We start from the raw sequence: 26,410 nt of genomic DNA on the forward strand, positions 1-26,410 counted from the left end.
GGTCTCCAAGGTTGCTGTCAGAAGTAAAAGTTTTGGGGCACACCTGTGGCTCAAAGGACTAGGACACCGGCCCCATTTGCCTGAGGTGGCGGGTTCAAACCCAGCCCCGGCCATAAACTGCAAAAAAAATTAATAAAATAAAAAAAGTTTCATACATTGACATTTCCCCTACTGAGCATGAGTTCTGTTTTGTTCTAGTTTATTCTATTTCATTTTTTGGGGAAAAAAATGCTCGTTTGCTACGGATGGCACAATCCTACTAATGGCTCAGCATTCAGTTTGAAAAACTCCAGCAGACCCTCTGTTACTCCAAGACAGGGTTAACCCCCCACTGCCTGACTCTGAAGTACTTGGTGATTTCAAAACCAGTGCTGATTTGTAATTATTTCACTGGTGGCTGCTCGCCTTGAGCCCCTGTGACTCCCTGAAGGACGGGGAATATGCTTGACTTGTTTCTGGCTGCTCCCCCAGCTTCTGGTACAAGGCCTGGCTGATCATACAGTAGGCAATACATTTGTTAAGTGAATAAATGAACACATAGTGAGCTAAGGACAGAGATGGGGTTGCAACGTCATCAATGGTGCTTCCTAGCACTTAATACTCCTGTGCACGTCATTTCCAAAGGCAGAAGTCAATAATTTTGGCCACATCATTTCCAAAGGCACTGGCCTTCCGGCCACTGCATGTCCGGTGGATAGGCATATCCTGAGCCTCCTTGCTGGATGAATCGGGACTACATTTCCCACAAGTCTCAAGGCTGGGACTACACCTCCCATAAGTCTCTGCTTCCTCTAGGTTCGGTGCCCTTCAGCCACGCGGGTAGCGAATTGCATCTTTCCTCAGCCCCACGCTCCCCTCCGAATTCCATTTCCTTCACCTTGCAGCCAAGGCCGAACACCCCCTCCCTCCCGAGATGAACCTGCCTCAGTTTCTCCAGTGGGGCACCTGCAGAGGCAGCCCCTTTCTCTCCCCTGGAGGCCTCCAGATGAGGAGTGCTGCGCTCTGCGGGGGTTTGCGAACTGCCAGTCCCGAGTGCGCCACGGCTGCGCGTTTTAGTGGAAAGCTTTGGGCTCCTGCTGGGGGTGGGGAACCACGCCGGGGCGGGGGTGTCTGGGCCGCCTGCGCCGTGTGTTGCTGAGGCTGCGTCTGGGGTGCGCAGCTCGGGCCCAGCCTCACCCGGGGGAAGCATCGCAGGTGCTCACGCGCGATGGAGGCGTCAGCGTCGAGGGTGGGAGTCCGCGCTGCCGGGTGTGTCTGCAGCTCGGGGCGCTGTAGGGTGGGATGTGACCCCAAGACCGCGGCGGCCTGGCACGTGATGTATGTGTGTCCTTGTCTGATGTATCGGTGTCGCTGACTGACCAAGTTCCAGTCCCGGCTCTGCCACTTCCCTGCTGTGTGCCTTGGGGCAGGTGACTGCCCCTCTCTGTGCCTCAGTTGCCTCATGTGTACAAAGGGCATGATAAAAAGTCTGTCTCAGAGGGCTGTTGTGAGATTAAAAGGTAACATTGTACGTGTAAAGTGTTGAGAACAATGATTGGCACAAAGTAAATACTCATGAGAATAAATAAATTAAATAAACTATGATTATGTATCTTTTGTATGAGGCAAGTGCTTGTGATTGTGTAATGTCTGTGTAATCTCACAAGAAATGTGGGTGTTTGTGATGCATGTGTCTGTGTGTGTCTTTGTGTGTGTAGTATATGTCTGAATCTGTGTGTTATATGTGCCTGTGTGTGTCTATGTATGTGATGTCTGACTATGGTGGGGTTATGTGTCTTTGTAAACTTGTGTGAAACGTGTTTATATTTGTGATGTGTGTATCTTTGTGTGTCTGTGTATTTGATTTGTGTGACTCTGTTGTGTGTATATTTTTGTATAGGAGTGCGACTGTGTATATTTGTATGTGATAATGTGTATGTGCATATCAGTGTATGATGTATTTATGTGTATCTTTGCACATGATTTGTGTAGCACTGTCTGTATGAGTCGTGTGTTCCCATGTGCATGGAATGCATTCACATGGGTAAAGTGTGTGTCTGAGTGATGTATTTTCTGCCCTTATCTCAAACCCGTGAGATTTATGCGTGTTTCTGTGTATTTGTGTATGTGATGTGCCTGTTTCTACATATCTGTTGTGTCTGTGTATATTCGTGTATGTGATGTGTGTCTCTGCGCAAATGATGTCTCGGCATATCTGTGATTGCATGTATGTGACACTTGTGTCTATGGGTGTTCTTTGTTGCCCATTTGTCTATGTATGGGCTGTGTTCTTGACTACGCATGGGTATGGGGTGTCCACCTAGATCAGTGCCTGTGGTCTGTGTGCATATGGATTTGGGGCTTTACCTTGTCTCTAGCGTGTATGGGTCTTTGTGATGTTTTGACGTTCCTGCGTGGCCGAGTGAATCTGCTGCTAGCCGACCTGCCTGAGCGTTTCCAGTGCGGCGTCCCTGCGTCTTTGTGTGTGACGTGTACGTGTCCCCGTCTGCTGATGGCTGTCCACCTTTGTATGTTATGTGCTGGTCTATGAGGGTCCCTGCGACGTGTGTGAGCTGTGTGTGGACTGCGTGTGCTGACAACTGCATCTAGCGTGTAGCACACGTGTCCATGCGGGTGGCATGTCGCAGCGGTGTCCAGGCCAGACACCGTGTGCCCTAACCCCGCCCCCCCCAGTGTGTACCCACCCCTGTCTGTTCCTCCCCCTCCTCTCTCTTCCCCTCCCTCCTGGCAGCCAATGCTACGGGGGAGCCAGTTGCCTTGACGACACTCCATCCTCCCTCCATCCTTCCTCCTCCCACCCTTCCTCTGACAGGCTCTCTGCTGCCCCAATCCCGGCCGCCCTCGGGGGCGGGGCCCTCATTTTTGCCCCCCCATCTTACCCTCTTCCCCCCACCCCAGCAACCCCAGCTCCCCAGCTCCTCTCTTCTGTCTGCCTCTCCATCCCTTCATCTGTCTGTCCCTTCAAAGAGGGGGAGGGGGGTACCTGAGCCAGTTAGCAGCCCCTCCCTCCCCCTGTCCTGCGTCTCCTGCCCCTCTCCTGGGCCGGGAGGAGGCCAGGGTCGCGCGGGTCCCCATGGCTGGGGGCTGAGGGCCCGCCCCCCCCTCCTCCCCAGCCGCCACCACCTTCACCTCCCTTCCATCCTCGACAAGATGCCTGCTCCCGGCGCTCTCATCCTTCTTGCGGCTGTCTCCGCCTCCGGCTGCCTGGCCTCCCCGGCCCACCCCGGTGAGTCTGTCGGGTCATCCGTCTGTCCAGCGGCCCCCACCCCCACCGCAACCTCGCTGCCTGTCCAGGGTCTGCCTGCGGAGCTTCCACTCCGACACCTGGGTGCGCGTCTTCCCTCAGCCCAGCAAGGCCTGGGGAGCCGCGGGGATGCTGCCTCTGTCAGCAGGGCCTGTGGGAGGGAGGCTGGGGGGCTGGGAGAGGAGGGGGGTCCGTTTGGGCAACATGTGTGTATGTGTGCACGCATGTGTGCGTGCAGGGAACCGGGGAAAGACAGGGCCTCTGAGAGAATTGGGGCCAGAGGACAGGAATACTATTTCTAAGGGGGACTCAACACAGTAGGCTTCAGGGGAGATCCAGGGCTTGCGGAGTTCCCTTCCCAGGGTCTTCGGATGGCAATAGTGGACATGTGTGTGCGCCAAGCGTCCCTAAAAGAAACAGGTCTCAATACCCACCTCCCCCGACTGGAAGGAGGTTTCCAGCATGGGACAAGAATCTTCTCCCAGCCTGCAGTTAGATTATCCTCTTTCCCAAATAGGGGGTAATGAGGCTATCCATGGGAGCGTATTTTAAATTCTGCGAGCTCCGGGCCTCACTATAACTCTTCCTTCCCTCAGTCCTCCTTGGAATTCATCTAAACCTGAAGTGAGGGGATGGGGGGACTCCCAGATTGGGCCGGGAGGAGGGACCCCACCCCCACTCCCATCCCAACCACTTGGGAAAGCCCCAAACTTCAACTCCCACAATGCTCCGGGCCATTTGGCTCCTCTGCCAAGGGGCCCTTGATTGCGGAGCATCATGGGAGTTGTAGTCCAAGATGGGCCAGAACGGGAGGGGCATGGAGTCCAGGAAAACAGGGACTTGAAGCTGAGACCCCCAACCCAGCCCTATGCCCACAGATGGATTCGCCCTGGGCCGGGCTCCTCTGGCTCCTCCCTACGCCGTGGTTCTCATTTCCTGCTCTGGCCTCCTGGCCTTCGTCTTCCTCCTCCTCACCTGTCTGTGCTGCAAACGAGGTGATGTCGGCTTCAAGGTGAGGTGCATGAGGAAATTCAGCCTGGGGAGAGGATTCCAGTAAGGCCTTTCCCCCCACCCCAGGTGGTTGGTAGGAGAGGGGGCAGTAAGTCCACTCTAGCCTGGAGTTACGGCCAGAACTGGAGCTGAGTTGTGAGATGTAGAGATTGGGGATGGACATTTGGCTGGGACTGGGGGATAGTTATAAGAACTGGGGAGACATACTTAAGAGAAGGATGATGGTGTGTTTCTCAGCCCTGTGTTCTCTCACCCCCCCAACCCTCCCGGCTCCAGGAGTTTGAGAACCCTGAAGGGGAGGACTGCTCTGGGGAGTACACTCCCCCTGCAGAGGAGACTTCCTCCTCCCAGTCACTGCCTGATGTCTACATTCTCCCACTGGCTGAGGTCTCCCTGCCAATGCCTGCCCCACAGCCTTCACACTCAGGTACTGCACCACACCCTGACCTGGATCCCATGGTTCATGGGTCAGAGCAGAAGGTTCTGAGTGTCTTTCTTTAGAGGCTAGGCAGCTGAGACCAGGGCAAGTCGATGGGAAAGGCACAGGTGGGAACCCCAGAATGTTGGATGTAGCCTACAGGGCAGCAGTCAGAGATGACCTTGGTAGAAGCCATTTCTTTTTTCTATTCTTTTTTTTTTTTTGAGACAGAGCCTCAAGCTGTCGTCCTGGGTAGAGTGCCATGGAATTATAGCTCACAGCAACCTCCAACTCCTGGGCTAAAGCGATTCTCTTGCCTCAGCCTCAGCTGGGACTACAGGCACCCGCCGCAATGCCTGGCTATTTTTTGGTTGCAGCCATCATTGTTGTTTGGTGGGCCCCGGCTGGATTCGAACCTGCCAGCTCAGGTGTATGTGCCTGGAACCTTAGCTGCTTGAGCCACAGGCGCCAAGCCGGTAGAAGCCATTTCTTAATCCAAAACCAGATTTGGGGATTCTTGTGGGGCAATCAATACTGAGATCAGTGTAGATCTCAGTCTCAAAGGCAGCCAATAGGAGGCTGAAATCACATCCTAATAGGGGATGCCAATGGTAAGGACTGATTGGTGGCAGGAGTTCTGTGTGCACCCAATGAGGAGGCTGAGATTCTGACATGGATTGTTGGAGGCAGCCAATGAAGAGATTGGTGTCTGCTTTGATCCCAGTCCTCACTGAGCTGGGGTGTGTTGGTGGCACTTAGGAGAAGACAGAAGCTCATGTCTTCTACCTCTTGCCCTCCCTAGACATGACTACCCCGCTGGGCCTTAGTCGCCAGCACCTCAGCTACCTACAAGAGATTGGGAGTGGCTGGTTTGGGAAGGTGAGTGGGGCAGGGGGCGGGAGGTGAGGCTCACACAATCCTGGGCTGTCCTGTTCTGTGTCCACCCCCCTGCTCTCACCACTTCTCATCTGTCCCTGGCCTTCTACCCCTGCCCCCTCAACTCACCCATCTCCCCTCTGTCCACCTTTCGCCCCTTCCTATCCACCCTATGCCCCTCCATCTGTCAGTCAGCACCTCCCTCCTCACTCCATTGACCACTCTGCCACGCCATCTGACTCTCCACGCGTCCGCCCGTCTGTCCATCCTTCCATCCGTCCCTGCGTCCATCGGACTCTGGGTCTGTGAGTCTCTCACCCCACACCTGGGGGCAAGGAGGAGGGTGGGTGGGATGTGAAGGGGAGGCTCAGAAAAGAGGGGGAAGTTGGGAACTGTGAGGTGGGATGGATCACGGGGGGGGGATGGATCTGGGGAAATGATGCTCTCTGACCCCTGGGTGCCCCTTGACCAGGTAATCCTGGGAGAGATTTTCTCCGACTACACCCCCGCCCAGGTGGTGGTGAAGGAGCTCCGAGCCAGCGCAGGGCCCCTGGAGCAGCGCAAGTTCATCTCGGAAGCACAGCCGTACAGGTACTGGAGGCCCAAATCTCAGTTTTGCACCTCACAGAAGTCACATTTGGGAGTGGAAGGAGCACAGTGTGGAGTCAAACCTGGAACCCACCTCTTCCTGGCTGTGCAACTCTGGCATGAAGGTTTCCCTCCTGTAGCCTCATGTTCTTCCTGGGGACAGAACTAGGGATGGGAAGTGACAGGCAGCATGGTGGAGGGGGGAGCACAGAAGCTGACCTAGTGGCCTGTCCCCTCCACTTTGAACCTCAGGATCTTCATCTGAAAGGGCGTCCAGGAAGCCTGAGTATCCTCATGAAGAGGGCAGCTGAGAGGATGCAAGATTCCCCTGTGTTAAGTGCTGGCCACCTGCTGGTGGTCCCTTCCTCAGGCCTCTGCATGTGGGTGAGGAAGGGTGGAAGCAGAATCACAGAACAGGGCCCTCTGAGCAGGTGCTCAAGCAGCCCAGTGAGGCATTGTGCCCTGCTTCCTTGCCTCCTGCTAGATTGTGGGGTCTGCCCCTTGACCATGTTTGGTCTCCTTTCCATTCTAAGGGATCCTAGAATGAGGTCTAGATAAACATTTGCCAGATAAATGCTTTGTTAAGTAGTGAGTTCCTTGTCCCAGAAAGGGTGTGAACCTGGAGATTTTTTTATCAGAATGGTTATAAAAGTGGGCCTTACCCTGACAAACACAGACATTGAATTTTGGTGCTCTTTACCCCAAAACCTTCCACGGCTCCCTATTGCCCACAGGACCAGTCCCACTCTTTCCCCATAGTCCTGCATATTCTGACTCAGTTCTCTTCCTGCCACTATCCCTTTCACTGACTCTTCCACATATAAGCCTCTCCCCTATTGTGAGGCCTTTCTCCTTTCTCTTGTCTCTCTAGAATATCATTCCTCGCTCAGCTCCAACTTTGAACTAGGGGCTGTCTTCCCCTCCTTAGGTCTCAGCTCGGAGGAGCCTTCCCTTACTCCCAGCTTCCATCTAAGGATGGCGCAGGGATGTTCATCTCATGAGTGTTCTTTATAACATGAATCCCGGATTGTCATTATTTCATCTATTTACTTGTTTATTGTCTGTCTCTCCCTAGAATCATGCTGGCAACCACTAGCCACATATGGCTATTTAAATTTAAGTTAAATAACATGAAATCAAATTAAGAACTCACCTCCTTAGCTATACTCATCATATTTCAAGTGCTTGATAGCCACGTGTGGCCAGTGGCTCCTCTGGTGGACAGTGCAGGTCTAAAACATTTTTGCCTTCACACAGTTCTGTGGGACAACACAGGTCTATACTGACAGCTCAGGGTCCATCTTGTCCCCTAAGTACAAATGCACATTGGCCCAGGTGCTGAATGAGCCATAGACCTGAGATCAAATCCCAGCTTTGCCACTGTTATCATCCATGTGACCCTAGGCAAGTCACTCACTTCTCTGAACTTCTGTTCCCTTCCGGATCAAACGAGGATTATCATCTTGCCTAGTAGGGTTGTAGAGAGGATTTGACAACAGCATGGCTGGCGGTGGCTCAGATTTGAAGATGTGCAGCCAATCCAAGCTTATTTCTACATCTGCCATCCTAAATCTCCCATGTTGGGATCTCCAGCCATCATTCAAGCCCCAGCACACGGCAAGCACTTTATAAACACTTTGTTGCATGATTGTACTACCAAGCAGAGATGAGAGGCACTGTTCTCCCAGGTGGAGAAGATCATACCAAGTACATAGCAGAGCTATGGTTAAGATGTAGGTGATGGACAGCTGGGGCCTGGGTACTGACCCCCACAGCACACACATGGCCCCTGCCTCTTACCAGGCCCCAGCAGGAAAGTAACTTGCTGTGCACCTATGCCTGGCTGAACTTTGGACCACAAGCCTGAAATGTTAGCATCCTCCCACAGACCCCCAGGCCAAGTAGTAGAGTAAAAGTCCTTCATTCCACATGTTTTTATTGAGCATCTACTAGTATAGGCACTGGGGACACACCTGGAAGAGCAACATCCCAAATCTTCATCCCAGTACAGCTCACCACCTAGTGGAGGAGAAATACAGTACGTAAATGAAGACATACATTTTAAGAGAAAATACCACAGAATGCTAAGGACCTTGAGGTGGTATGTGAGAGAGTGGGGTCAGGGGAACAGGATAATTGGACAAGTCAGGTTGATTAGGAGGAACCAGCCACACAAAGCATTGTGGAAAGTGTTTTCCAGGCAGAGGATAACAGCAGATGCAAAGGTTGTGAGACAGGAATAAGCTTGCTGAGAGCGAGCAGCCCTGTAGATACAGTTAGAACTTAGAGCAGAAGTAAAATCAAACATGACATTTTACAATGTCAAAATAAAAACAAGAGTAATAGTTAGGCTCTCATTGCATGCCAGCTTCTCTTAGATCTCACTGAATACTTCTCCAGTCTGAGGGAGTTACTATTACTGTCACCATTTTACAGATGAGGAAAATGAGACAGGGAAAGATGAAATGACCTAACCTGAGATTACACACCTAGGAAAGTGGGCATCAGGAGACTCTTCCCCACAGTGGGAGGGCAGAAGAGCAGCATCCGGCCCAGTACTAGGGGACAGGGAAGCCCTCTGGGTAGATGATTTTGAGACTGAGGCCTGAGGGGCAAGGAAACTTGGATGAGGGAAGGGCGTCCTCCAGACAGAGCATTGTAAGTTCGAGGCCTGGAGTCAAAGCTGGGACCTGTGTGTTTGGGAAAATGTCCATGGGGTGAAGTGATGCTGGGCCAGAGCAAGGGCAGGAGAGGCCAAAGAGCCAGGGCTCTCTCCTGGGGTGCTGGGGAACCACAGCTGCAAGCAGGTGAATGGCAGGTTAGGGACAAACAGAAGGCGAGAGACTGGAGACAGGGAGGCTGGGAGGCGGCTGGAGCTGTGACTGTGGTGATAGGAAGGAACACAGAAAATACAGGGGCAGGAATGAAAGGTGGGAGGGGTGAGGAGGAAGGAGAGGCAAGGAGGTGCCTGGGGGTCTGGCCCAGGAGCGGGTGGCAAGAGCTGTCCTAAAGTGGGAGCCTGGGGAAGGAGGGGGCTAGAGGAGAAAGACTGAGTGAGGAAACTAAGACCAAAGAGGCTGAGGGTGCAGTCTGCTTCTGTGGGGGGAGGGAGTGATTGTGGGATGCAAGGGACTGCTTCCTTCACCGGGCCACTCCCCATCCATTCCCCAGGAGCTTGCAGCACCCCAATGTCCTCCAGTGCCTGGGCCTCTGTGTGGAAACACTGCCCTTTCTGCTGATTATGGAGTTCTGTCAACTGGTGAGGGTCTGGGGGTGTTGGGGGAGGGCAGAGTGGGATATGGACAGAGTGGGTGGGGGGAGGGCAAGCCCGAGGTGCCAGGACTGTGGCATCAACACAGACATACCTGTGTGGCCTGTACTAACATTTCTGGAGGGCCCTGAACTAGCGGCTGAGGTGAGTTCTGTTATTGCTCCCTTCAAACAGCAGGGTAAACTGAGGTTCAGAAGGGCTGACCACACAGAGCAGAATCTGCCCCCACCCTCACTGCAGACTGGCTGGATGTGTGAGGGCTGGTGGTGCCGACTCTTCCATGTCTTCCTTCCAGGGGGACCTGAAGCGTTACCTCCGTGCCCAGCGGCCCCCTGAGGGCCTGTCCCCTGAGCTACCCCCTCGAGACCTGCGGACACTGCAGAGGATGGGCCTGGAGATCGCCCGCGGGCTGGCGCACCTGCACGCCCACAACTATGTGCACAGGTAGGCAGCCCAATGAGCCACGGAGAGGTGGTACTTAGGAGAAAGGGGAGGGAGATGAGGCCACGGGGGAGGAGCTAGGGAAGGGGAGGAGTGATGATTGGCTAACACAAAAGAGGGAAAACCTTGGAGTTAGGAGGAGTCAGGAGATGGGCGGATTGCTTGAGCTCAGGAGTTCCAGATTAGCCTGAGCAAGAGTGAGACCTCATCTCTACAAAATAGCAGGGCGTTGTGGCGGACTCTTGTAGTCCCAGCTACTCTGGAGGCTGAGACCAGAGAATCATTTGAGCCCAGGAGTTTGAGGTTGCTGGTTGCTATGACGCATGGCACTCTACCGAGAGGAATATAATGAAACTCTGTCTCAAAAAAAAAAAAAAAAAAAAGGAGGAGGAGTCAGAAAAAAAGGTGGAGTCAGGAGAGAGAATTGCCAGAAGGGGTGGGAGATGGAGGAGGACTCATGAGAGGATGAGGGGGAAAGGGGAGGAATCAGGCCATGAAAGGGAAGAGTAAGCAAAGGAAGAGAGGAGCCAGGAGATGGGTCAGGAGCAGAAATGAAGGAGTCAGGGGAGGAGGAGGAGAAAGGGGAGGAATCAGGTGTGAATGGATCAGAGGAAGAAGGAGGTATTAGGAGAGGAAAAGGAGCCAGACGAGAGAGAGGAGTCAGGAGGTGAGAGGAGGGGCCAGAAGGGTCAGACAAGGCAAAAGCGGACTCTGGGGAGAAGGAGGAGTCAGCCTGAGGAGGCGGGGTGACGGGGCGGAGAGGCGGAGACAGAAGGAAGAGGAGGAGTCAGAGAGGAAGAGGGCGGAGCATAGTCGGGGTAGGGCTGCTCCTGTGCTCACCTCAGCCTGCCCCACCCCCAGCGACCTGGCCCTGCGCAACTGCCTGCTGACCTCGGACCTCACCGTGCGTATCGGAGATTACGGGCTCGCCCATAGCAACTACAAGGTGGGGGATGCCTTCGGTCGGGGCGAGGGTCTGAGGGGGTGCCTGAGCCGCCTGACCCCGCCCTGGCCCACCCGCCAGGAGGACTACTACCTGACTCCGGAGCGGCTGTGGATCCCGCTGCGCTGGGCGGCGCCCGAGCTCCTCGGGGAGCTGCACGGGACCTTCATGGTGGTGGACCAGAGCCGCGAGAGCAACATCTGGTGAGGACCCCCGGGCCGCAGGGGGGCGGAGGAGGGCAAGGTAGGAGAAGGGTCACTAGATGCCACTGGTTCTGCAGATGAGGAAACTGAGGCCCAGAAGGAGAGGCCCCATTGTGGGTAAAGGCTGGGCTCTGACTTCTCTCTGCCGCTCTTCCTACCCACAGGTCCTTGGGGGTGACCCTGTGGGAGCTGTTTGAGTTTGGGGCACAGCCCTACCGCCACCTGTCAGATGAAGAGGTCCTCGCCTTTGTCGTCCGCCAGCAGCATGTGAAGCTGGCCCGGCCCAGGCTCAAACTGCCCTATGCAGACTATTGGTGAGGCCACCCTTTCCCAGGACCCCAACCCTCCACATCCTACCAGCATAATGCCATCACCCCTGCTTTGTTTCTGCACCACCTACAATGTCATTGGCCCAACTCCCAGATCTCTCAAGAGTGAAGAGGCGACATCCCGAGCCCCTCTGCCAGTATCTGCTACCTGGAGGGTGGAAACTGAGGCAGGGAGAGACTGGTCTGCCATTTGATCAGAGTTTAACTCTAAAAAATTCCTGTTGCTTACTTGTCTCTGATTCCAAAACTCACAACCCAAACAGGGACTCTGCCCTAGCCATCATTTCCTCACATCTGCATTGTTGTCCCCTCTTCCTTCAGGTCCCTTGTCACCCTCCCTCTATGGTCTCAATCTGCCCTGTACCTCATTAACCCTCTCTGAATCTTTGCCCCACTCTGTTACCCTCTCTTTGGCTCACTGTTCCCATCCCTGGATCTCCCTGGGTCTCCTCCTGGCTCATGCCTGTTCCTCCTCCCCTTCACCACAGGTATGACATCCTGCAGTCCTGTTGGCGGCCACCTGCCCAGCGCCCCTCAGCCTCTGATCTCCAGCTGCAGCTTACCTACTTGCTCTCTGAGCGGCCACCCCGGCCCCCACCCCCACCACCCCCACCCCGAGATGGTCCCTTCCCTTGGCCCTGGCCCCCCGCGCACAGTGCGCCCCGCCCAGGGACCCTCTCCTCACCATTCCCCCTTCTAGATGGCTTCCCTGGGGCTGACCCTGATGATGTGCTCACAGTGACTGAGAGCAGCCGTGGCCTCAACCTCGAGTGCCTGTGGGAGAAGGCCAGGCGAGGGGCCGGCCGTGGTGGGGGTGCACAGCCCTGGCAGCCAGCGTCTGCGCCCCCAGCCCCCCATGCCAACCCCTCCAACCCTTTCTATGAGGCAATGTCTACACCCAGTGTGCTGCCGGTCATCAGTGCTCGCAGCCCCTCAGTCAGCAGCGAGTACTATATCCGCCTGGAAGAGCATGGCTCCCCACCCGAGCCCCTCTTCCCTAATGACTGGGACCCCCTGGACCCAGGGGTGCCCGCCCCTCAGGCCCCCCAGGCCCCCTCCGAGGTCCCTCAGCTGGTGTCCGAGACCTGGGCCTCCCCCCTCTTCCCTGCGCCCCGGCCCTTCCCGGCTCAGTCCTCAGCATCAGGCAGCTTCCTGCTGAGTGGCTGGGACCCCGAGGGCCGGGGCGCTGGGGAGACCCTGGCAGGAGACCCTGCCGAGGTACTGGGGGAGCGGGGCACCGCTCCCTGGGCAGAGGAAGAAGAGGAGGAGGAGGAAGGCAGCTCCCCAGGGGAAGACAGCAGCAGCATTGGGGGTGGCCCCAGCCGCCGGGGCCCCCTTCCCTGCCCCCTGTGCAGCCGCGAGGGGGCCTGCTCCTGTCTGCCACTGGAGCGGGGGGACGCTGTGGCTGGCTGGGGAGGCCACCCTGCCCTTGGTTGTCCCCACCCCCCAGAGGACGACTCATCTTTGCGGGCAGAACGGGGTTCTTTAGCCGACTTGCCCCTGGCCCCCCCTACCTCGGCCCCCCCCGAGTTTCTGGACCCCCTCATGGGGGCGGCGGCGCCCCAGTACCCCGGGCGGGGGCCACCTCCCGCTCCCCCCCCCCCGCCGCCACCTCCTCGGGCCACCGCGGACCCGGCTGGGTCCCCAGACCCCCCATCGGCGGTGGCCAGTCCCGGCTCAGGGCTGTCGTCTCCGGGCCCCAAGCCGGGGGACAGCGGCTACGAGACAGAGACCCCTTTTTCCCCCGAGGGACCCTTCCCAGGTGGGGGGGCAGCCGAGGAGGAAGGGGTCCCTCGGCCGCGGGCTCCCCCCGAGCCACCCGACCCAGGAGTGCCCCCGCCACCTCCAGACCCGGGTCCGCTCCTACTCCCAGGGAACAGGGAGAAGCCAACCTTCGTGGTTCAAGTGAGCACCGAGCAGCTGCTGATGTCCCTGAGGGAGGATGTGACAAGGAACCTCCTGGGGGAGAAGGGGGCGACCGCCCGGGAGACAGGACCCAGGAAAGTGGGGAGAGGCCCAGGGAACAGAGAGAAAGTCCCAGGCCTGGACAAGGACCTGACAGCCCTGGGCAACGGGAACCAAGCCCCAAGCCTGAGCCTCCCCGTGAACGGGACAATAGTGTTGGAGAACGGGGGACAGAGAGCCCAAGACATCGAGGGGAAGGTGGCCATCAAGGAGAAGGAGGCCATCGAGGAGAAAGCAGTGGAGAATGGGGCCCTGGGGTCCCCAGAGAGAGAAGAGAAAGCACTGGAGAATGGGGAGCTGACACACCCAAGGAGGGAGGAGAAAGTGCTGGAGAATGGGGACCTGAGGTCCCCAGAGGCCGGGGAGAAGGTGCTGGTGAATGGGGGACCGATACCCCCAAAGAGCGGGGAGAAGGTGTCAGAGAATGGGGGCCTGAGATTCCCCACGAACACGGAGAGGCCGCCAGAGACTGGGCCTTGGAGAGTCCCAGGGCCCTGGGAGAAGATGCCCGAGAGTGGGGATCCAGCCCCCATGATCGAGGAGCCAGCTCCAGAGACCTCGCTGGAGAAAGCCCCTGCACCCGGCACAGTGGCCTCATCCTGGAACGGCAGGGAGACAGCCCCTGGCCCCTTTGGCCCAGCCCCCAAGAGCGGGACACTGGAACCCGGGACCGAGAGGAAAGCCCACGAGACTGGGGGGGTGCTGAAAGCCCCCGGGGCTGGGAGGCTGGACCTCGGGAGTGGGGGCCGAGCCCCAGTGGGCACGGGGATGGCCCCCGGCGGCGGCCCCGGAAGCGGCGTGGACGTAAAGGCCGGATGGGTAGACAATATGAGGCCACAGCCACCGCTGCTGCCACCACCACCGGAAGCACAGCTGAGGAGGCCGGAGCCAGTGCCCCAGAAAGCCAGGCTGGAGGTGGCCCCCGAGGGAGAGCCCGGGGTCCCAGACAGCAAGGCCGGAGGAGACATGGCACCCAGCGGAGACGAGGACCCCCCCAAGCCCGAGAGGAAGGGCCCGGAGATGCCACGACTATTCCTGGACTTAGGACCCCCTCAGGGGAACAGCGAGCAGATCAAAGGTGAGGCTAAGGTCTGGCTCCTTCCAAGGCATGTGTTTCAGCTAAGGGTGTGGGGTCAGGGTGGTGTGTAAATGCAGAATCTGGAGCCATACTTCCTAGGCTGGAATCCTGGCTCTGGCCTCAGGTAAATGTACTTATTGCTCTGTGCCTCAGTTTTCCCATCTGCTGAAAACAGATGACAATAGCATCTACCTCCAGGGTTGTTGTGAAGGTTAAATGAGTTACTTAACTCAGTGCCTGGGGTTCAGTAAGTACCTGCTTTTATTAATTACTGCCATTCATTTAGACCAGGGATCTCAAACTCAGATGCCCACTTGGGGCAATGAATTAAGAAGTGGGTTGGGGGAGGTGGGATGAAAATGCCTTGTCTAGAGGGGTACAGCCACTTCTCAGGAATGCCTACCTGATGTTGCTGAACCTGCTACTTTTCCTTTTTAAACCAAAGGTCTGGATTTATTTTAATGGTTGCAACCAATTCAGAGAAAGTCTGCATGGGTCAGAGTCCCTGGGCTGCCAGGATGTGATCTCTGTTTTAAACTTTCCAAACCATCTATCCAGTGTGTCAGGACTCCCACATGCCAGGCCTTGGGCTGCCCAAGACTAGGCCCCAAGGAGCCTCAGACCCTGCCCTGACCCAACTCACTTGCCATGGGACTCGTGAGCCAGAAGGTGTAGGGATGCTTTTTCTGAAAACTGAGTTTTGTTAAGAATACAGGAAATGTTTTGCGACAGAGGGCACTATTTAAGAGAATATAAATGGAGGGTGAACGTAAACAGCCTCTGTGCAGATATGGACACAGGTTTATGGTCCCACCAGAACCTCTGAGAGGCCAAATTTCCTTAAATACTGGTAGGAAAGTTAAAAATGGCTGTGTCCTGTTTTATATTGGCAGCCTTATAGCCATACTTGAGGAGAGGGTTATCATCTCTGCTTACCAGAGGAGCCTGTGGCTCGTGTGTAAGGGTCAGGCAGGAGACTGAACATAAGACTATTCCTCAAAGCTTATGTTGTTAGAATACTACAACTTTTAGAGATTGTTATGGGGAGTCTGTGACCAGCTGTGTCAGGAACAACACCAGGCAACGTGAAAATATTGGAGGATGAGCAGCTAAGATGCCTCAGAGGAGATGGGTTGGATTAGGGTTGCTGGGTGAAGAGGTAGGGAATGGCCTGCTTTTCTTCACTCAATGAACTACTACATCCTTCCAGACCCCACCCAAATTTCACCTTCCCTGGAAAGGCTTTCTGATTTCTAAAGGTTGTCAACCTGTCTTTTATTTGGGTACCTACAACCCCTGAGAGCTCCCTCTATTCAGCATCCCCCCTAATCTCAAATCACCCTGATATGGTTGGTCAGCCAAGGCCTCAACAAGGTGATGGAAGATAATGAGGAAGTGAAACAAGTAGACATCTGGGGGATGGGTGTCCCAGGTAAAGGGCACCAAAACAGGCACTAGCCTGGCATGTTTAGAGAATAGCAAAAGGTCAGTGAAACTGGAGTAGAGAGAATGAGAAGAGTGGCCCAATCCATATCCATCTTTCTCCCTGCCCTGACCATGGCCCTCCTTTCATCCCACCATTGCCCCCTATAGGGCCCGGCAGAAAGTTCACTTGTGGATTAGGGGGGAATGAGTAACCCCTGTTCATTTGCCAGTGAAGAAACAGAGGCACAGAGGGGTGGATCTGTTTACCCAGGGACACACAGCAAGGGATTAGTATAGGCTTGGGATTCCAAGCCACATTTCCTTCTCCAGGAACCTAAGGGCCTTCCCTTCCTGGCAGGGTGAGATTGAGGGAGTCTTGGGGCAGAGAAAGGGCCTGCAGATGGTTAGACACCTCAGTTTCCGCAGTGGAGGGCTAGAGAGGGGAAGGACCTAGGTCAGTGTCACACAGCATTGTTGTGTGATATTCATTCATTAATTCCACAAGTACTTCTATGTGCCTGGGACCTAGAAATGCTAATGATCCAATGTGGATCAGTCTCTGTTCCACATTGAGGTAAATCCTAATCCAAACACCAAAGAAATACATAGTTACACACTGAGATAATCTGCTTGGGAGAAGTGTTCACGGGTATGGGGTGCACAGTGGGTGCTCCTGCCCCCCTGAGAGATCTCTGAAGGCTCTGAAAGTCCAGAGCCAGAGGATGAGCAGGACATGCCTTAGGAAAGGGAGTCCAGGCAGATGGAACAGCATGTGCAAAGGCTTGGAAGTGGGAGGAATGAGGAAGTGGCCCATGTGGCTGGATGGAGGTCGTGCCACAATGAGGCGAGGGGAAAGACTGGAGAGGGTGGAGAAGTTGGAACTTTAGGCTATGAGCACTGGGGAGCCATGGGGAGGTTAAGCACTGAATGGATCTTTCCCACCCTGCGTGGAGAAAGGCCCCAGTTCAGCCTTCAGCTCACAGAGGAGCTAGGGGCTGGGGGCTGAGGCCCAGATTGTACTGGAGGCTTACCTAAGGACATAGCTAGGTGGAAAGGCCTGTCTCAGTTTCCCTTAGGACGGGGGCTCACCGGGTCTCTCCCCTCACAGCCAAGCTCTCGCGGCTCTCGCTGGCGTTGCCACCGCTCACGCTCACGCCATTCCCGGGGCCGAGCCCGCGCCGGCCACCGTGGGAGGGCGCGGACGCCGGGGCGGCTGGCGGGGAGGCCGGCGGGGCGGGGGCGCCGGGGTCGGCGGAGGAGGACGGGGAGGACGAGGACGAGGACGAGGAGGACGAGGAGGCAGCGGCGCTGGACGCGGCGGCGGGGCCCCGGGGCTCCGGGAGGGCACGGGCAGCCCCGGTGCCCGTCGTGGTGAGCAGCGCCGACGCGGACGCGGCCCGCCCCCTGCGGGGGCTGCTCAAGTCTCCACGCGGGGCAGAAGAGCCAGAGGACAGCGAGCTGGAGAGGAAGCGCAAGATGGTCTCCTTCCACGGGGACGTGACCGTCTACCTCTTCGACCAGGTGCGCATCGCGGAAAGGCGCGGCCTGAGTGGGAGGGACCTGGAAGGAGGCGGAGCCCACCGCGGGATGAGGGTGGGGGCGGAGCCTGAAGGAAGGCCGCGCCCGGAGTGGGCGGGGTCGAGGGTTGGGCTTGGAGCAGGGCTTGAAGAAGCCAGGGCTAGAGCTGGGGGAGAGGCTGGTATGGGGCTGACAAAGCCAGACGGGGGCGCGGCCTGAGAAGAGACTGGTCTGGGAAATGGGACAGGACTAGGAAGATGGAAAGAGGCCTTGAATGTGAGGGCGGGCCTGAGAGACTGGGCGGATCCTAGAGCCAGGATGGGCGCTGTGATGGGGTAGGAGTCTGAAGGCGGCGGGGGTTAGGAGAGGCCTGGAGAGTGAGGGCACATCGGTAAGGAGAGGCTGTACCTTGGTTATCAAGTAGAAGAGCCCGGAGAGGCCAGGGAGAAAGTGTTGAGAAGAGGACTGGCGCGTGGCCTGGATGCCGTGGGCGGGGCCTAGTGAGATTTGGGACAAAGTTCGGTGATCAGCTTACTTGTATCCATAGACTCTGTGGGTCTGGCTCAGGTTGGGTCCGATCTAGGGAAAGGGCATGGCGAGGCTGCAGATGGTATCTAAGAGACGCAGAAGGTAATGTTAAGATATTTTGGGGTGGGCTCAGGGATGGCGGAGGTAATGACTGGGGCCTGGTTTTATTTATTTATTTATTTATTATTAAATCATAGCTGTAGCTACGTTGAACAGTTTGATGAGAATATTTCAGATTGTATATGAAACCAGCACATTGTACCCCTTGATTGCACTAATGTACACAGCTATGATTTAACAATAAAAATAAATAAATAAATCATAACTGTGTACATTAATGCGATCATGGGGCACCATACAGTGATTTTATAGACCGTTTGACACATTTTCGTCACACTGGTTAACATAGCCTTCCTGGCATTTTCTTAGTTATTGTGTTAAGACATTTATATTCTACATTTACTAAGTTTCACATGTACCCTTGTAAGATGCATCGCAGGTGTAATCCCACCAATCACCCTCCCTCTGCCCATCCTTCCCCCCTCCCTCCCTCCCTCTCCCCCTTCCTCCTATTATTAGGTTATAACTGGGTTATAGCTTTCATGTAAAAGCCATAAATTAGTTTCATAGTAGGGCTGAGTACATTGGATACTTTTTCTTCCATTCTTGAGATACTTTACTAAGAATATGTTCCAGCTCCATCCATGTAAACATGAAAGAGGTAAAGTCTCCATCTTTCTTTAAGGCTGCATAATATTCCATGGTGTACATATACCACAATTTATTAATCCATTCATGGATTGATGGGCACTTGGTCTTTTTTCATGACTTAGCAATTATGAATTGGGCTGCAATAAACATTCTGGTACAAATATCTTTGTTATAATGTGATTTTTGGTCTTCTGGGTATATACCTAGTAGAGGAATTATAGTATTGAATGGCAGATCTATTTTTAGATCTCTAAGTGTTCTCCAAACATCTTTCCAAAAGGAATGCATTAATTTGCATTCCCATCAGCAGTGTAGAAGTGTTCCCTTTTCTCCACATCCACGCCAACATCTTTGGTCTTGGGATTTTGTGATATGGGCTAATCTTACTGGAGTTAGATGACATCTCAAAGTAGTTTTGATTTGCATTTCTCTGATGATTAAAGATGATGAGCATTTTTTCATATGTCTGTAGGCTGTGCGCCTGTCTTCTTCAGAGAAGTTTCTCTTCAAGTCCCTTGCCCAGCCTGCAATGGGATCACTTGTTCTTTTCTTGCTTATATGTTTGAGTTATCTGTGGATTCTGGTTATTAAACCTTTGTCGGAGACATTACCTGCAAATATGTTCTCCCATTCTGAGGGCTGTTTGCTTGCTTTACTTACTGTGTTCTTGGCTGTGCAGAAGCTTTTTAGTTTGATCAGGTCCCAGTAGTGTATTTTTGAAGCTGCTTCAATTGCCCCGGGGGTCCTCCTCATAAAATGCTCACCCAGGCTGATTTCTTCAAGGGTTTTCCCGGCACTCTCTTCTAATATTTTTATAGTTTCGTGTCTTAAGTTTAAATCTTTGATCCGATGAGAATCTATCTTAGTTAATGATGAAAGGTGTGGGTCCAGTTTCAGTCTTTACAGGTTGCCAGCCAGTTCACCCAGCACAATTTGTTAAATAGGGAATCTTTTCCCCACTGAATGTTTTTAATTGATTTCCTCAAAGATCAAGTAGCTGGATTCATCTCTTGGTTCTCTATTCTGTTCCAAACATCTACTTCTCTGTTTTTGTGCCAGTACCATGCTGTTTTGATCACTATGGATTTATAGTATAGTCTGAGGTCTGGTAGCATGATTCCTCCTGCTTTGTTTTTATTTCTGAGTAATGTCTTGGCTATTCAAGTTTTTTTCTGATTCCATATAAAATGAAGTATTATTTTTTCAAGATCTTTAAAGTATGACAGTGGAGCTTTAATAGGGATTGCATTAAAATTGTATATTTTAATGCAATATACCATAATACCCAATGCTTTGGGTAGTATGGACATTTTAACAATGTTGATTCTTCCCAGCCATGAGCATGGTGTGTTTTTCCATTTGTTAACATTTTCAGCTATTTCTTTTCTTAGAGTTTCATAGTTCTCTTTATAGAGATCTTTCATGTCCTTTGTTAGATAAACTCCCAAATATTTCATCTTCTTTGGCACTACTGTGAATGGAATAGAGTCCTTAACTGTTTTTTCAGCTTGACTATTGTTGGTATATATAAAGGCTACCTATTTATGAATGTTGATTTTGTAATGTTGATTTCTTCCCAATTAGGGAAGAAAAGGCGATCAAGGGTATTCATATAGGGTCACAAGAGATCAAACTTTCGCTCTTCGAAGATGATATGATTGTATACCTGGAAAACACCAGGGATTCTACTACAAAACTCTTAGAAGTGATCAAGGAATACGGCAGCATCTCAGGTTACAAAATCAACATTCATAAATGGGGGCGGGTTTTAGAGCGATAGGTTGAGGGTTGTATTTAGGGTAACGAGGAGATAGTGTTGAAGAGAAAAGAGGTGGCCCAGGGTATTTAAGGACTAAGACATGTCTAGATGAACCTGGGGCGTGCATACCAGGATAAGATCCTGAGATGAATGAAACAGGGCCAAGAGCTGGGGCCTGCGCCACTGAGACAAAGGGATGGGACTTGGAGGGCTGGAGCGGGTCCACTTCTGCGGCGGTGTCGTCGCACCCTAGAGCAGGATGTGCGCCGCCCAGGGCAGGGTTTTGGAGGGCCGTAGAATTAGGTAGTTCTGGGGCCCCCACATAAACACTGCGGCCTAGATCTCAGAGGTGGGTGGGATTGCTGAAGACGACGCGTGGCTTACAGAGATTGTATTGGGTTAAGGGCTCCTGTGGGGGCAGCGCGTTCAGGAGCAAGGAGAGAGAATTCCTGCCGTGGGCTGCATATCTGTGGGCGGGGCTTCGCAGTCAGGTAAGGAGGCCCAAGGCTTCCAAGCCAGATTAGCGGCCCCAGACCCCTCTCCATAGAATGCGAGTCAGTGAATGCAAATCCGGATGTCTGGAGTTCCAGAAATTTTAGCGGGTTTTCTTGTTTTCTGGGGATGCAGTGGGTGGGATGTAATGGTTCGTCTTCTCCGGCTTCCACTAATCTTTTGCAGGAGACGCCAACCAACGAGCTGAGCGTCCAGGGCCCCCCCGAGGGGGACACGGACCTATCAACGCCCCCAGCGCCCCCGACGCCTCCCCACCCCGCCACCCCCGGAGATGGGTTTCCCAGCAACGACAGCGGCTTTGGTGAGGGGAGGGCGAGTTGGGGCGGGGCCTGGTGCGGGGCGGGGCCGGATGATGGACGCTGAAGTTGTGGGTGGGAGTACTGGACGTGTCCGAGAGTCTGACTGCTTTCTCTCCTCCCCACAACGCCCCTAGGAGGCAGTTTCGAGTGGGCGGAGGATTTCCCCCTCCTCCCCCCACCAGGCCCCCCCCTGTGCTTCTCCCGCTTCTCCGTCTCGCCTGCGCTGGAGACCCCGGGGCCCCCCGCCCGGGCCCCCGACACCCGGCCCGCAGGTATGGTGTTTCAGGCCCTCGGCCGACCCTGCCCCACCTTTGCCCACTTCTGTCCCCTGCTTCTTGTCCCCATCTTTGAATTTCCCTTCCTCTCTCTTCTCATCTCTTCCCTTTTCACTCTCAGTCATCACTGACATCCCACCCGGCTCTCAGCACTGTTCTCCGGATGGTCTCGGGCAGTGAGACCCTTACGCTGAGCCTCAGTTTCCTCCTTTGTAAAGATCCTCTTCAACTCTTGCCCATTTTGTCCTATCTCTGGGCTCAGACTCCAGCCTGGTACTTACTGGATCCTGATCCCACCTCCGACTGGGGGGCACGTTGATCAGAGGCAAGACGAGAAGGGAAGCCAGCGTGTTTAAAGCTGGTTAGTAGTGACTAGAGCAGAGAGGACATGGTCAGGGAGTGAGGTGCCAAGAGCCAGCCCTCACATAGACCCTGCAAAGTGCTTGCCACATTGTAACCTGTTTATCCTCACCCCTATGGGATGAATTTCAGTCTTGTCCCCATTTACCAAGGAGAAACCTGAGGCACAGAGAGGAATGGGGAGCCAGGATTCAAACCCTCACCACCTGATCTGAGTCCCTGCCGTCTGCAGTAAGCAACATTCGTCAGGTTTCTCTCCTGTGGCGTTTTACATATCAGGAGTCCTCATGGTTACCTTGGGAAAGCGTCCGGTCGTTCTTAGTTTCTGCCAATGCTGAGGCCAATGTTAAGAGAAAGGAGGGCACAGGCTAGCCTCACGCGGCTGGACTGGTGCGGGTCCGGGCTCTTTGCTGCCCTCTGCTGCCCAGCCAGAGCACAGCCCTGGGGAACAGAGTAAGGTAGAAAGTAACACCTGAGTTTTTCAGTTTCATTCCTGCTCCCCTAAACCTAGCTCGAGTCCAGACATTGGCCCTGCCATATCTCAGGTATTTTTTTTTTTTCCCTTTTTTTGTAGAGACAGAGTTTCACTTTATTGCCCTCGGTAGAGTGCCGTGGCGTCACACAGCTCACAGCAACCTCCAACTCCTGGGCTTAGGCGATTCTCCTGCCTCAGCCTCCGGAGTAGCTGGGACTACAGGCGCCCGCCACAACGCCCGGATATTTTTTTGTTGCAGTTTGGCCGGGGCTGGGTTTGAACCCGCCACCCTCAGTATATGGGGCCAGCGCCCTGCTCACTGAACCACAGGCGCCACCCCATATCTCAGGTGTTTGATCTGGGACAAGTCACTTTCCTTCTCTGTGCTTTAGTTCCCTCATTTGTAGAATAGGACTGATAGCAGAATTTGACTGAGAAGATTGTTGAGTGGATTAAATGGCCTGGAGAGGCACAGGGGGTTCCATGCTGAGCAGCGTGGTGAGCCCTGCCCTGCCCTCCCATATACCCTGACCACACAGGGCCACCATAAATGAAGAATTACAGTGCAGGGTTTCTGAGAAAGCAGATGACACAAGGAAAGGGCTTTGTTTTCCCAGTAGAAGTGTCTTTTAACCAGGACTGGAAGGATTGGTTGTCAAAAACTAGGTGAAGGTGAAGGGGACAGTGTGCTAGCAGAGGGGACAGCTTGCACAGTGGGCCTGAGGCAGAATACAGCTTGCCAGTTCAAGGAACAGAAGGGAGACTGATGTGGCTGGGGGTGGCTTGGGAGAGTGTGGGAGGGTGAGGTGAGAACAGGCATAGCAAACCAGGTAAGGCTTGAGGTGGGCTGAGGACTAGGGACCTTGCCCTGGGCATGCTAGGGAACCATGGAGGACTGTAAGCAGACAAGAGGCAGGAGGAAATGTTGGGTGTAGGAAGACTCCTCTGAGGTCAGGTGGGGCTGAGGAAGAGAGAGTGGGAGCTGGGAGGCTGGGGTGAGGCCTGAGCCAAGGACCAGGAGGAAGAAGACAGTGAAATGGTAGCTGGGTGAGGCAGGGCAGAGAGACACAGGGTGGGAGTCCTGGGATGGGGGCTTACTGGTTCTTCACTTGGCTGCATCTTCAGGCGTTACCCCAAATGTCACTTCTTCCCTGAGGTGCCCATCTTGGGGCCCCCATGGAGACAGGGTGGGGTGGATTCCAGGGCATGAGGATACCAGCCAAGTGGTGAGTCAGGGCTGAGGCTAGCAGGGCCAGCAAGTGAGGATGACCTCACCCTTAATCACCAGTAGAAGAGATGGAGGGCCCAGTCATATGAAACCCCAAATCCCTTCACTCAGTCGAGAAATATTCCCACTGCAGTGTGGGCTAGGCAGTCTCCAATCTCATCTGTCTCCCAAGATGTGGAGTGGAAGCCCAGGGTGGGTCCTCCTTTCTGTGCTCAGCTCGCTTCTGCCCACTAAGTGAACATGTGGTGGATGCTAAGTGGCACAACATATCCCAAAGTCTCCCGCTCCTTTGAAGAGGAGACAAAGATCATGCTTTCCATTTAAAGAGGGAAGCAGACTCAGGGGTGGGGGGCAGGGCAGGTCCCCCCAATAAGACATACAAGGTAGAGTGAGCAAGCCTGATGTGTGGCCCTTGGGGAGAATCTGAAACCTTAGACCTTGGTGGAATGGTGGGGCTTTCATTGGGGGAGGCATGGGGAGTCATCTTGGGAAGGTTTGATGGGGATCTGGGGAAGGGTTTTTCCACTGGGGAGAAGGGTGCCAGGCTGGATGCTGTGACAAAGCAGTGACCACAGCCCCTGTCTTCACCAAGCTTATGTTCTAGAGGAGCAAGCAGATAGGAAGCTCTTCTCCAAGGACTGGTGGGGTCATCCCAGAGAAATGGGAAATGAGATAGAGTAACTGGGAGTCAGGGCTGACTGTGGGACTCAGAATGGCTGGGGAAGGCTCAGAGGAGGGGACATTGAAGCCCAGGCCTGAGTTACATGGGAAGATCGTTTCTGGCAGCGAGAGCACCCAGTGCAAAGGCCCTGGGGTGAGACTGTGCTTGGGGCATTGGGGGAACAGCAAGGAGGCCTTTGTGGCTGGAACTGAGGAGGGGAAGGGGTAGGTAAGGACAAAGAGGGACAGAGTGGGTCACATAAGCCTTGTGGGCCACAGGGAGGGTTTTGCTTTCACACTGAGTTGGAAGCCAAGAACCTGTTTCTCCAGTTTTCATTTCATTTCCCTCTCCACTCTCTATCCTTAGGCCCTGTGGAGAACTGATTCCCCGAAGACCCGGCCCCCCTGCACCCCTAGAAGAGGGGTTGAGAGTAGAATCCTCTGTGGACGATGGAGCCACTGCCACCACCACAGATGCCGCCTCTGGGGAGGCCCCAGAGGCTGGGCCCTCCCCATCCCCCACCATGTGCCAAACAACGGGAGGCCCTGGCCCCCCACCCCCCAGCCCTCCCGATGGCTCCCCTGAGCCTCCCGACCCCCTCGGTGCCAAATGAGGCAGGAAGCCCCTTGTCCCTACTTAGACAGCCACCTTTCTTGGAACTGAACTGAACTCTTTTGGGCCTGGAGCCCCTTGGCATAGCAGAGGTCCCTCCTCACCCACTCCTGGACCCAGACAGGGGCCATAGGCTTTGGGGACCTGGAGCCCCCCATCTCATATTTCCCCTACCCTTCCCCAGCCCAGCTCCTGGAGGGGCCTCTGATTCAGACCTTCGCGTGGCATTTTCACATTATTTAAAAAAGACAAAAACAACTTTTTGGAGGAATGCAGGGCCTGTGTGTGTTTTGGGAGGGGGTGAGGGGATAATTCAGGGAGTGAGTGCCACCCAAGAGGAGTCCCTATTGGCACAGCCCAGTGGAGGAGACTGGACATGGAGGCTCAGAGAGGTGGAAACGCCCACGCAGGGAGGCTCCCAGCTTCTCGGCTTCTTCTGATCCTGCTCTGGGTCTGGTGTGAGCATCATTGGACTGAGCATCACTGCAGCCATCCAAGATGGTTCCAGAAGCCATGAGGAGCTACAAGGCTTGGGAAGTGGTGGCTGTGGTCACAGCCCTTTCTGCAAGGCCCCCTGTGGTGGTGGCCAGGAACAGTCCCAGGGTTGGGACTACTAGGGTTGGGGCCCTAAAATGACTTGCCAACACCCACGCACTTCAGATTCCTACTTCCAATCTCCCAAATGTCAAGGGCTACCTCATTGTCCATCTGGCTCTGCCTCGGTTTACCTGTTTCTCATGGTGAGAAATGTGACTGCCCACCTTCCTGTCATTCTTACGTCTTGTCTTCACCCTAACCATACCTATCCCTTCAGCTGCCTGCCTCACCTGCTCCAGTTTTGGTCTCTACCTGATGAGGTGTTTTCCTATCCCTGTACCTGGATCTTTTCTTCTCAGCCACCTGTGTCTAATTCCATGTCTAGTTCTGTTTTTTTTTTTTTTTGTTAGACAGAGCCTCAAGCTGTCACCCTGGGTAGGGTGCTGTGACAACATAGCTCACGGTAACCTCTAACTCCTGGGCTCAAGTGATTCTCTTGCTTCCGCCTCCCAAGTAGCTGGGACTACAGGTGTCCACCATGCCTGGCTAGTTTTTGGTTGCAGCCGTCATTGTTGTTTGGTGGGCCCGGGTGGGATTTGAACCTGCCAGCTCAGGTGTATGTGGCTGGTGCCGAGCCTAGTTCTGTTTTTGTCCGAGTTCCTCCCAGCCTTCCCTTTTTGCTCCTTGTCTGTGTGTCTCATCTTATCTTTTTCTTTTTGCCTGTGTTTTTGTCTCTTGTCTCAGTTTCTCTTGAACTCTTATTTCTGCCCTCTTTCCTGCCAACTGGCTGTCTTTGCGCTTTTGGTCTTGTGCCCCATCACCTTGGGACCAGATTTACTGGCATATTGGAGAGATGCAGTTTAGAGAGAGGAAGAGAAGCGGGGGGAGACCCTACTTGGATGCTGTTGTTTCTTGCTTAGGAATGAAGGTGATAAGGGCATGAAGGGCATGTAAGTCCTGGGGGATTGGGGAAAGGAGTGTGAGAGAAGGTATGAGCCTTTTCACCATCCTGTCACTGCCATTACACCTGGTGGTACTTGAACTGATCTTGGGATATGACTACCCACAGTGCTGAATGAACCAAGCCAGAAAAAGCAGTGAGGACTGCACTCCTGGGTCTGAGGCTGGACTCCCAGGTCTAA

The 26,410-nt window shown here is 54.3% G+C and overlaps 1 protein-coding gene and 1 long non-coding RNA gene across 6 annotated transcripts; one reads left to right on the top strand and one right to left on the bottom strand.

The window, feature by feature from the left end:
• Positions 1–1,101: 1,101 nt before the first annotated feature.
• On the top strand, positions 1,102–25,002 carry LMTK3 (lemur tyrosine kinase 3). Of its 3 annotated transcripts, XM_053607383.1 has the most exons (16): positions 1,103–1,317; positions 3,114–3,226; positions 4,123–4,256; positions 4,532–4,682; positions 5,476–5,552; positions 6,022–6,140; positions 9,309–9,396; positions 9,704–9,852; positions 10,711–10,795; positions 10,874–10,995; positions 11,160–11,309; positions 11,813–14,367; positions 16,901–17,313; positions 20,987–21,122; positions 21,255–21,392; positions 24,486–25,002. In XM_053607383.1, the coding sequence occupies exons 1-16, from the start codon at positions 1,208–1,210 to the stop codon at positions 24,500–24,502; spliced, it is 4,557 nt and encodes a 1,518-aa protein (XP_053463358.1). In that variant the 5' UTR covers positions 1,103–1,207; the 3' UTR covers positions 24,503–25,002. The 3 variants fall into 3 exon arrangements, with proteins under 3 accessions (XP_053463356.1, XP_053463358.1, XP_053463357.1); XM_053607381.1 differs by having other exon boundaries at positions 1,102–1,317; positions 10,711–10,995; XM_053607382.1 differs by having other exon boundaries at positions 1,116–1,248; positions 10,711–10,995.
• LOC128597203 (uncharacterized) lies at positions 8,017–16,993 on the bottom strand. 3 transcript variants are annotated; one of them, XR_008383224.1, is made up of 5 exons: positions 12,010–12,137; positions 11,396–11,486; positions 10,886–11,217; positions 8,627–8,742; positions 8,017–8,156 (listed from the first exon to the last, which is right to left on the bottom strand). It is a non-coding gene; the product is annotated as an uncharacterized LOC128597203 (long non-coding RNA). The 3 variants fall into 3 exon arrangements; XR_008383225.1 differs by lacking the exons at positions 11,396–11,486; positions 12,010–12,137 and adding an exon at positions 16,824–16,993; XR_008383223.1 differs by lacking the exon at positions 12,010–12,137 and having other exon boundaries at positions 11,396–11,781.
• Positions 25,003–26,410: the final 1,408 nt, after the last annotated feature.

The sequence above is a fragment of the Nycticebus coucang genome, chromosome 10 (assembly GCF_027406575.1).
Source record: "Nycticebus coucang isolate mNycCou1 chromosome 10, mNycCou1.pri, whole genome shotgun sequence".
Taxonomy (NCBI): Eukaryota; Metazoa; Chordata; class Mammalia; order Primates; family Lorisidae; genus Nycticebus; species Nycticebus coucang.